Below are 12,158 nucleotides of genomic sequence, written 5' to 3'. Positions count from 1 at the left end.
ATTTTGAGGAACTGTCGGTTTTCCAAGTGGCTGCACCGTTTTACATTCCCACTAGCAATGTATGAGAATTCCAATTTCTCCATATCCTCGTCAACACTTGCTATTGTCCTTTTTTTTCTTAAGTCCCTCCTCGTGTTTAATGGTTACGGAGTTTCAGTTTGGGTTGATAAAAAAGTTCTGGAGTAGACAATGGTAATAGTTGGACAACAATGTGAATGTACTTAATGCCACTGATTTATACACCTAACATAATTAAAATGGCAAATTTTATGTTGTGTGTATTTACCACAATTTTTCTAAAAAAGCCCCTCTTCATGGAGGAAGGGAGGTAGGGAGAGGACAAAGACTGCCTTCCCAAAACATGGATTAAAAAGTAGGGATGTTGTAAAGTTTTCGTTGAGGAACTGTATAGTTATTTTTAGTTGTATTAGTTAGGACAAATTCACCTCCTCTGTCCCCCAGCAATGTCCTCCTGTATGCTTTGCCTTCCTCCTCAGGCTGGAGGCAAGATGGCTGCAGCCCGTCTGACCTCACAAGTGTGTATAACAACAACTGTAGGAGAAAGCCCCCATGTTTTTGATTATAGGTAGTATGAAGTGGTATCTCATTGTGACTTTCATTTACATTTCCCTAAAGACTAATGATGTCAAGCATCTTTTCATGTACTTGTTGGCCATTTATGTATCTTTTTTTGGAGAAATATCTATTTGAATTATTTGTCCATTTTTAAATTGGGTGTCTTTTTATTGTTGTAATATTTCCTCACATATTCTAGATACTGGTCACTTATCAAACAAATGATTTGTAAATATTTTTTCCCATTTTGTGGTTTGTCTCTTCATTTCCTTAATGGTGTCCTTTCAAGCACAAGCATTTTTAATTTTGATGAAGTTCAATTAATCTATTTTTTATTTTGTTTCTTGTACTTTATTTTTGAGGTCATATCTAAGAAACCATTGCTTAACCAAGGCCACAAAGATCTATGTCTATGTTTCTTCTAAGAGATTTATAGTTTTAGCTCTTGTCTGTAGGTCATCAACGCATGTTGAATTGATTTTTGTGTACGGTATGAGGTAGAGGTTCCACTTCATTCTTTGCATGTGGCTATTCAACTGTTTCAGCACCATTTATTGAAAAGACTGTTCTTTCTCTCATTAAACTTTCTTGGCACCCTTGTTGAAATCAATTGACTATAAATGTATGGGTTTATTTCTGGATTTTCAATGCCATTCTATAGGCATAAATGTCTATACTGCTGCCAGTCTGACACAGTCTTGGTTACTGTACTTTTTACTTTGTTTAGAAATCAGGAAGTGTTCAGTCTTTCAACTTTGTTCTTTTTCAAGATTGTTTGGGCCATTCTGGGTCCCTTGCATTTCCATATGAATTTTAGGATCAGCTTCTCAGTTTTTGCCAAAAAGGCAGCTGGGATTTTGATAAGGATTGTGTTGAATCTGTAGATTAATTTGGGGAACGTTGCTTTCTAACAATATTAAGTATTCCAATCCACAAACATGGAATATCTTTCATTTTATTTAGGTTTTCTTTAGTTTCTTTCAACAATGTTTTGTAGTTTTCAGTATACAAGTTTTACACTTCTTTTGTTAAATTTATTTCTAAGTATTTGTAAATGTTTTATTCCTTTTGGTACATTGTAGATGGGATTTTATTTTCAGATTGGTCATTGCTAGTATAAAGAAACACAGATGATTTTTGTATCTTGATCTTATACTTTGCCACCTTGATGAACTCATTTATTAGCTTTAACAGTTTGTGTGTGTGTGTATAGATTCCTTAGGATTTTCTATATACAAAACCAAGTCATCTGTCAACAGAGATAGATTTACTTCTTTTTTTCTAATCTAGATGCATTTTATTTCTTTCTCTTGTGTAATTTCCCTGCGTACCCTTCAGTACAAAGTTAAATAGAAGTGGTGGACATCCTTGTCTTGTTCCTGATCTTAGGGGGAGAGCATTTGGCCTTTCACCATTAAGTATCATGCTAGCTGTGGGTTTTTGTAGATGCCCTTTTTCAGGTTAAAGAAGTTCCCTTCTATCCCAAGTTTGTTGAGTAGTTTTGTTTTTGCTTTTATGAAAGGGTATTGAATTTTGTCAAATGCTCTTTCTGTATCTATTGAGATAATCACATGGCCTTTGTCTTTTATTCTATTTATATGGTGTTTTACATTGATTGATTTTCATATGTTGAACCCACTTTGCATTCCCGGAATAAATCTTGCTTGGTCATGGTAGAATTTATATGCCGTTGGATTCAAGTTGCTAGTATTTTGTCGAGGTTTTTTGCATCTATATTCATAAGGGATATTGGTCTATAGATAGTTTTCCTTTTTGTGATGTCCTTGTCTGATTTTGGTAAAGACCGTTGTTTTTTATTCAAGAGAGTTTTGTAGCATTTCTTCTGGACTGGCCTTCATAGCCATACCAAAAAAAATCACTCTCACCTTTTATAGTCATACCTCACTTTTACTACTGTTTTTAATTTACTGAAAATGATACTACCCAATTTTATCACTCACCATAATCACCACACTTGGCTTCAAACATCCCTTAGCTCTTTCTCAATATCATTGAGAAACAGTAAAACCACAGTGGTAACAGTATAGTGCATGAGCTATAGTGGGCATTGCTCTGAGCACTTTACAAGGATTATTTCACCTAATCTTCACAACAGTAAGAACTAAGCACTACTATTAAGCTTATTTTACAAATGAGGAAACTGGCGCAAAGAGAGGCAAAGTAACTTGCCCCACATCCCTCAGCTAATAAGAGGCTGGACCAGGATTCAAACCCCGGCACTGGATTCCCAAATTCATGCTCTTCACTGCTATGTTTCAGCAGTAGGAGTCTTCATAGTATGTGTTTTAGGTATTTAAGAACATTTCAGAAGAGGTGACCCAAAACTTTTTTGAGAAACATCAGCATGCTTGGAGAAAGCACATACCTTTTTTGGAAACTATTCTGAAGATCCAAAACATACATCTAGGAGAAAATTGGATGCTTTTGGTTAAAATATTGGTCACATTGTCTTGTACAGCAATGGAGACCTTTGATATTAAATGGTTTTATCCAGTATTTTTACTCTCCTACAAGTTTTGTGTGGTTTATAGAAAAAGGCCATCTAAATTCCATTTTGAACTTTTTTATTTTCAAAGAAAAATAATGTCAGTAATTCTTTTAAAGGATGCTTCAATAGTAAAATGTTAAATACCTTGCCCTTGGGGAAATGTTGCAGAGTTCAAGGTATGTTGATTCTTCCCACCCTCAGGACTTACTAGGAAAAGCAAAGCTTTCACCTGACTTCCTCCCCCACTGGGTGTCAAAGGCACACATTGCCCACAGCAGTCATGAAAATACGTCTTATCAAATGAGACACTCTATTGATTGTCAGATAGTCAACAACTTCTTTTCTGCACCTACTATGTGTGAGATGCCACACGAGATGGGAGGTAGCAAAGTGTAGACAACAAGAGCGAAGGCTATGCACTCAGCCTCAATTTGAGTTGAGCTCCACCACACACTCGTTAGGTCCTCTTGGGCAAGTTTCTTAAACTCTTTAAGCCTCAGTTTTCTCATCTGTAAAAAATGAGGATAATAATAACAGTTATGTGAACATGAAATGAAATAATCCACATAAAATAAAACTTAGCAGAGTGCCCCGCGCACGGTAAGCACGCAGTAAAAATTCATTATAAATAGGAAATAAAAGATTGGCTGGGATAGCCTCTCCTCAAGTAGTTTACAACAACATAAATAACAGCAGTAGGAAGAAGAATGTTCTATACATCAAAAGAGTAGAACAAAGTATTAATGGGACTTCAAGAACCTAAGGTCACAAAACAGCTGGAAAGAAGTGGAGGAGATAAAAATTGAAGTGGGCTTAGAGGAAAGAGTAATTCAAAGGCAATCAAGAGAGATGGGAGAGACCTGGAAAACACAGCAGGAGCAAAGGTACAGAAGTGGGAGAGAGCCCTGTGCGGTCAGACGCATCAGTGGGTAGAGTTTACGGGAAGGAGCGATAAAAGATAAAGCTGGAAATGAGTCTGGAGATCCCTGACTTCCAAGTCAGAGAGTTTGGACGGCACATAGTGTGTATGAAAGTATATTGAGTGAGAATTTTAAGTGAAAGTTGATGGTTTGTTTTTGTTTTTTAGATTTCAGATACAAAATCATTTCAACTTAAAAAGCATTTTAAATTCTTGGGGAGTCACCGATCTTTTTGATCCACTCAAAGCTAACTTGAAAGGAATTTCAGGTAACAACAGTTCTTCTTCCAAACTTTTTGGCATTGTGTTTGGGGTAGTTTTATCAGGCTTTGATGGAGGGAATCTCATTGTTTCTACAGAGCTTTTAGTGGTAAACAGCCAGAGTTAACATTATTTAAAAGAATAAAGAAAGTGTTTTGCTTTGGACTTTGTCAGGGAGGGGTATTTCTTGAGACCTCTAAGCACCATTTTCAGAGACCACCTTCAGGGTGAGGTCAATGGCTACAGGACACAATACAACTCACCCTCTCTCTGCCCATCGTGATCAGGGGCATGCCAGAGACATTGGTGCAACAACAGAGCTCTTTTTTCTCATCTCCCGCTGTCATGCCAGCCTCACAGTCACCCTTTGCTTCTGTCTTCTCTCCCTCCCTCCTTCCCAGTATCTCCTCTCCCTCTTCTAATGAGCTAATCTTGAAACTTTCCCTCATCCATCTAACTTTTTTTTCAAATTACCCATGCACCTGTAACTTTGCCCTAAAATGTTATCCTTCCCAGAGTCCATATTGAATATCTCTGCCCATAGTAGACATGCTACCACTAATCAATAGGAGCTGTGTTTGCCTATGATCTGACAGGGAACTTAGATCAAATATTAAAAGAGAGTGGAATGCCAGAACCTTATTTTCCAGAATCCTCTCAGGAGACCATTGGCTAAACTATTGCCAACTCCAAAGGCTCAGGTTTGTTTTCGCTCTAGATAGTAGTAAATTATCTGTATGCAGATGGCACTGTAGCAGGTGTTTTCATTGGTCTTGACATTTTCCTTGTGTAACACAATGAGCTTGAGAATCTCTATTTTGAATGCTAGAACCTCATAGCACAGAGAAGTTTTCTAAAGCTCCACTCAGAATCTTCTTTCTTAAGCAATCACAGAAAAAATGGGAATTTGGTTCACAAGAGAAGTCTTGGCTTGGACTTTAGATGTGACCAGACAGACTAACTGGCAAAGTTCCTTATCAAATAAAACACAGGAGGAGGGATCTTTCTAGAGAATGTAAAATTCACCAACTCTGCATGACTAAGCATGCAAAGAGATAAGCAAACTAATAATCAAGTTTGGATGCAGTGCCCCCCAAAATGCTTGGATATCCAACAAATATTGTTGACTTGATTGAATGACTTGACCATAAATTTTCCCTAGTGACACAGGTGTAATCTGACACTGTAGGGAAACGAGGAAGACTAGAGTGAAAGGAACAAAGTGCAAGGAAGGAAAAAGGATGAAGAACTTGAGTGCACTCTATCTTTAATAATGTACAAAATCCAATCACAGTGTCTTCTTGTGACTCTGGAGTTCAGCCATGGCATCCCTGTTGTTGATGGTGATATCATTCTTCTTTTAAACATCCTAGTTCAAAACTTTGGGGCCATTCTTAACCTTTTCTTCCACACCACTGCATTCAATTAATCACTATGACTTACTTATTGCTCCTTTGTAGCTCTTCAATCTCTCTCCCTTTATGTCCTAGAAGTTTACCTTAAAATGTCATCAATTCTGTGTCCTCAAATAGGACTGAGCTTAACCCACATCACACAGCTGCTCTATTGATAAAGACTTCCGAGGCCTATAAGCTCCTTTGATAAGATCTAACAAGCAACCTAGTTTAAAAAGTATCTTTTTGACACCTAACCTCTTTTTTTATCATGCATTTCAAGTGTATTTATATTTGTTCAAATCAGAAGAACTATAGGCTCATGGATCTTGCTTGTTAAATAATTATCAAGGAAGTACCATGTGCCAAGTGTGAACCTTGCATTATGTTTCCTACTGATAAAATATAACAGCCTTATGATCTTTTCCCATAAAGTTTTGTTCCTCTAACATAGGGGTTACCAAATGACGGCCCACCACCTGTTCTTATAAATAAAGTTTTATTGAAAACTATTAAAGTTTCAATAAAACTTTATAAATAATAAGCAGCCACTCCCATTCATTTACAAATCATCTATGGCTGCTTTTCTGCTACAACAGCAGAACTGAGTAGTTGCAACCGACACCATATGGCCCACAATGGCTAAAATATTTAATATCTGGCCTTTTACAGATATGTTTGCCAACCCTAGCCCAGAATCATTTTACTCCTTCCCCATTTATAAGTTACTTTTCTCTTCCCTCATGGCATCAAATTGTATTTTGCTGCCCGAAGAACTGGTTCAATATCATTTCAAGGCCCAACGGAGCCCAGGGTGTAATTTTTCTCCCCAGACATCCTTCACACTACATGTTATGAAGCTTTTAAGAGTAATTCCAGTTTCACTTACACTAAAGATACCAGCTAGAAATATCTCTTCTTGAGAAATCCCACTTTCTATAGGATCAGCAGGTTTTGATACAAACCCTTGCCTCCTAATCCAAGAAATACTCCTTGTGCACAAACTTGAAACTCTGAAGAAACTATCTTACCCTTGACTTTTATAAGTGAGTAATTAGCTTCCAATGTCTGCTCAGTAAGAATACAAGCTCCCTGTTACTATGACTTAAACAAGCAAACCAGCCATAGTTGTTTGGTTGTGTACTGAAGTTAACTTATACTACACCAGATGGCTGGTCAGAGCTGCAGCTGGTCGTCAAGATGGTGACATAGGTTGTTCCAAACTTTAGTCCCCCTCCCAAGAAGACCAACTAGCAACTATCCACAGATAAGACACCAGTGTAAAAATCTCAGCACCCAGGGGTAAGGCTGAAGCATCCCCCGAACCACAGAGACTGAGAAGGACCACATTAGAAAGGTAAGAGGAATGGTCACCATCTAATCACATCACCCCTCTTTCAGGCTGGCACAGCACTACACCAAGAGGGACCCCCCTGAGCCTACAGTTTCTCCAGTGGGAAAAAAGAGCTCAAGATGAACATCCAGCTCACCTGTATTGCAGGATGTTCTGGAGGTCCACTAGGTCCTTGCCTCATGGGAATCACTGGGGATCAGATAGAGATGGAGAAGGAAGGTGAGGCTTATAGCAACCAGCGCTCATACCTTGGCAGACTGTGTTCCTGCTTTCAGTGGTACCCAAGCAGAGACCCCAGCCAACAGCAATGTCCGTCTGCAGAGCCATGCTGGTGGCCCATCTGGCCAGAGAGCTCAGTTGGCAGTTCTGTCTGATTTGGGTCCCCAGTCAATAGGCCATACCAGCAGTGGCGCCTGTTCTACCATCCCACCTAGGCAGGGAAGCAAATTCATAGCCTCACCTAACTGCTGAGCACAGTTTCCAGTCTTGCCTATCCAGGAAGCCTGGCTGGAGAACCTGGATAGCCACAAAGCCCATCCTACAGCCCTGCTTGGGCAGGGAGCCAAGCCAGCAGCCCTATCCACTGTTGAACATAGCCCCTGGCCCTGCCTAACCAGGGAGCCTAAACAGTAACCCTGGGCAGCCTTGGAGCCCAGCCTATGGTACCACCACACCACAGAGCCCTGCCTACAAAACTAACCAGCAGCAGAGCCCAGACTGCAGCCCCACCCAACTCAGGGCACAGCCTGTTGCCCTGCCTGAATGTGGAGTCCAGCCAGTGATACCATCCAATCAGGAAGCATAACTTGAGATCCCACCTAAGCAGGAGCCATGTGGAGCCCAGCGCAATCATAGAGTCCAACCAGTGGCACTACCCTGCCAGGGAACACAGCTTGCAACCTCGCCAACCAGAGGTGATTGCAGAGCCCAGCTAGGGCCCCTTGTGATAGTCAGAAGTCCCACCAGAACAGGTAGCTCACTGAATGGCCTCACTTGAATGCAGAGCCTAGCCAGCAGGCCCACCCAACCACAGAACCCAGCTAGTAGCAGCACCCACAACCTCAGAGCATGTGCAGTGGCCTTGCCCAAATACAGACCTCGAAGCAAGTCCCACCTATCCACAGATGCTACCAGCTGACTGGTGAAGGTCTTTCCCTGTGAAGTGAACCTGTAAAGTCTGGAAGAGGAGATCACTTACCTAAATGTGCAGACACCAATGCAGAGAATCAAAGATCATGAAGAATCAGGAGAACATGACACTACCAAAAGAACCTAATAAATCTTCAGTAATTGACCCTAACGAAAGATCCATGAACTAATTGTCTGACAAAGGATTCACCAAATAATTCTCTTAACGAAGTTAAGTAGACTACAAGAACACACAGACAGACAACTAAACAAAATTACGAACACAATGCATGAACAAAATACAAAGTTCCACAAAGAAACAGAAACCATAAAAAAAGGAAACAGAAATCCTAAAGCTGAGGAAAACAGGGACTACATTGAAGAATTCAATAGAAGGCGTCAACAGCAGACTCAACTAAGCAGAGGAAAGAATCGGTGAGCTGGAAGATAGGTTATTTGAAATTATCCAGCCAGAGAAGCAAAAAGAAAAAAGGAGTAAAGAAAGCCTATGGGAGTTGGTGACATCCATCAAGAGAAACAATATACACATTATGGGAATTCCAGAAGACGAGAAAGAGAATAGGACAGAAAGTCTATTTAAAGCAATAATGGCTGAAAACTTCCCCAACGTGGAGCGAGAAATGGGCATCCAGATTCATGAGGCCCAAAGGACCCCAAATACTCAAAAAGGGCTACCGAGACACAGCATAATTTTCAAAAGTCCAACACAGAGAATTTTGAAAGCAGCAAGAGAAAAGTGACTTGTCACATTCAAGGGAACCCCCATAAGTTTATCAGCAGATTTCTCAACAGCAACTCTGCACGCCAGGAGACAGTGGGATATGTTCAAAACATTGAAAGAAAAAAACTGTCAACCAAGAACACTGTAACAAGCAAAGCTGTCCTTCAGAAATGAAGGAGACATAAAGACTTTCCTAAACAAACAAACTGAGGGAGTTTATCACCTCTAGACCTGCCTCACAAGATATGCTAAAGGATATTCTTAAGCTGAAAAAAATGATGCTAATTATTAATAAAAACATATAGATGTGTAAAAGTCGCTGGTAATGGTAAATATATAGTCAAAATGAGATTTTCTAATATTGTAATGGTGGTGCACAATTAGTTAGAACTAATCTATGAATTCAGTAAACTTGCAGAATACAAAATCAACATACAAAAGTCAGTTGTGTTACTATACATTAATAACAAACTATCTGAAAAAGAAATAAAGAAAACAATCTCATTTAGAATAGCATCAAAAACAATGAAATACTTAGGAATAAATTTAATCAAGGAGATGAAAGATCTGCACACTGAAAACTACAAGACATTGATGAAAGAAATTGAAGAAATCACAAATAAACGGAAAGATATCCTGTCTTCATGGATTGGAAGAATTAATATTGTTAAAATGTCCACACTACCCAAAGCCATCCATAGATTCAGTGCAATCCCTAGCAAGATTCTAATGGCATTTTTCACAGAAATGGGAAAAACAATCCTAAAATTTGTATGGAACCACAAAAGACTCCAAATAGCCAAATCAGTCCTGAGGAAAAAGAATAAAGCTGGAGGCATCATACTTCCTGATTTCAAACTATATTACAAAGCTATAGTAATCAAAACAGTATGATACTGGCATAAAAACAGACGTAGACCAATGGGACAGAATCAAGACACCAGAAATAAACCCATGTAAATACAGTCAACTAATATTTGACAAGCAAGCGAAGAATACTCAATGAGGAAAGATAGTCTCTTCAATAAATGGTTGGGAAAACTGGACCCCTATCTTACACCACTCAAAAGTTAACTTGAAATGGATTAAAGACTTAAATATAAGACCTGAAATCCTAAAACCCTAGAAGAAAACATAGGGAATATCTCCTTGACATGATTTTTTGGATCTGACAACAAAAGCAAAAGCAACAACAACAAAAATAAATGAGGCTACATCAAACTAACAGCTTCTTCACAGCAAAAGAAACAATCAACAAAATGAAAGGCAACCTACAGAATGGGAGAAAATATTTGCAAACCATGTATCTGTTAAGGGGTTAATATCCATAATATTTAAGGAACACATACAACTCCATAGCAGATAATAATAAGCCAACTAAAAAAGGAGAGGATCCAAACAGACATTTTTCTAAAGATAATATTCAAATAGCCAATAGGTACATGAAAAGGTGCTCAACATCTCTCATCCATCAGGGAAATGGAAGTCAAAACCACAATGAGATATCACCTCACACCTGTTAGAATGGCTACTATCAAAAAGACAAGAGATAACAAATGCTAGTGAGGACGTGGGGAAAGGGGAACCCTTGTGCACTGTTGGTGGGAATGTAAATTGGTAGTCACTATGGAAAACAGTATGGAGGCTCCTCAAAAAATTAAAAATAGAACTACCATATGATCCAGCAATTCTACTCCTGGGTATATATCCAAAGGAAATGAAATCATTATCTCAAAGAGATATCTGCACCCTCATGTTCATTGCAGCATTATTTACAATAGCCAAGACATGGAAAAAAAACTAAGTGTCCATTAACGGATGAATGGATAAAGAAAATGTAGTGTGGAGATAGATTAGATAGCTAGATCGATAGATAGACAGCTACAATAAAATATTAGCCATAAAAAGAAGGAAATCCTGCCATCTACAGCAACATAGAAAAACCTGAGGGCATTATGCTAAACAAAATAAGTTGGACAGAGCAATACAAAGTGATCTCACTTATATGTGGAATCTTAAAAAACCAAACTCATAGAAACAGAGAGTACACTGGTGGTTGCGAGGGGCCTGGGGGGAATGAGTGAAGGTGGTCAAAGGTTACAAACTTCCAGTTATAAGTTCTGGGGATGTAATGTACAGCATGGTGACTATAGTTAATAATACTGTATTATATATTAGAAACTCACTAAGAGAGTAAATCTTAAAAAAGTTCTCAATACACAAAAAATTTGTATCTATGTGAGGTGATGGATGTGTTAACTAATCTTATTGTGGCAATCATTTTGCAATATACAGTCATGCGCCGCATAATGACATTTTGGTCAATGACGAACCTCATATATGACAGTGGCTCCATAAGATTAGTACCATATAACCTAGGTAGTAGGCTCTACCATCTAGGTTTGTGTAAGTACACTCTATGATGTTCGCACAATGATGAAATTACCTAACAACGCATTTCTCAGAGTGTTTCCCTGGCATTAAGTGACACATGGCTGTATAGATATATCAAATCATCACATTGTACACCTTAAACTAACAAAATGTTATAGGTCAATTGCATCTCAGAAAGCCTGGGAGGGCAGGGAAAGAAAGGTGTGAGGAGTGGACTAGAGGAGAAGAATGGAGAATGCAACTAACCACAGCCTGGTTTCAGAGGGCTTTTCAGATTCTTTTTAGCATACTACACATCCTGGGCTGGGTGCTATGACACACTCTTTCTATCTTTTAAGTGATAAGAAGATGAGAAAGATAAGCCAGAAGCGAATTCTGGCAATAACTTTTTAAAAGCCACTAACTTTGCCAATAGTAAGAAATAATAATTGGAAAGACAAAGGACACAGCAAATGATATGTTTATCCTGCCTTCTGAGAAGCTGAGGATCAAACGTAGGGACATTGATTCACATTTTGCAAATCCTGTGTTCACCATGACATGTAATTCTTAATCCTTGAGAGTATGACCAACCACACACAAAGAATGATGATCTCCACTAACAAAGGAGAAGGGGGCATTGAAACAATCATTTGAATGAGACTTGCCGAAGACCTATTCTGTGCTGTGCCCCTATAGGTCTACAGACACCAACCGACATTTCCCTCTAAGGGAAATCAGATTAAAGAACATTAAGGCAGCTGTTTTTGCAGGTAAAAGAAACAAATGTAAAGTGTGAGGAGTGTCTATCATTCATTTATCCAACATTGACTGAACACACACATGTACTAAGCATTATTAAGCTAAAGAAAGTAAAAAAATATTTATAATGAATAAGACAG

The 12,158-nt window shown here is 38.7% G+C and overlaps 1 protein-coding gene across 1 annotated transcript in view; it reads left to right on the top strand.

The window, feature by feature from the left end:
- The window catches only part of SERPINE3 (serpin family E member 3), a 30,906-nt gene that overhangs the window by 12,866 nt on the left and 5,882 nt on the right, over nucleotides 1-12,158 (top strand). The window contains exon 5 of the mRNA XM_014851405.3: nucleotides 4,173-4,273. Coding sequence (XP_014706891.3) covers nucleotides 4,173-4,273 — 101 coding nt within the window. The remainder of the gene's footprint in view (nucleotides 1-4,172; nucleotides 4,274-12,158) is intronic.

This window comes from Equus asinus, chromosome 11 (genome assembly GCF_041296235.1).
Source record: "Equus asinus isolate D_3611 breed Donkey chromosome 11, EquAss-T2T_v2, whole genome shotgun sequence".
Lineage (NCBI taxonomy): Eukaryota > Metazoa > Chordata > Mammalia > Perissodactyla > Equidae > Equus > Equus asinus.
Note: the sequence above shows the minus strand (reverse complement) of the source record. Positions and strands in the feature narration are given on the sequence as shown.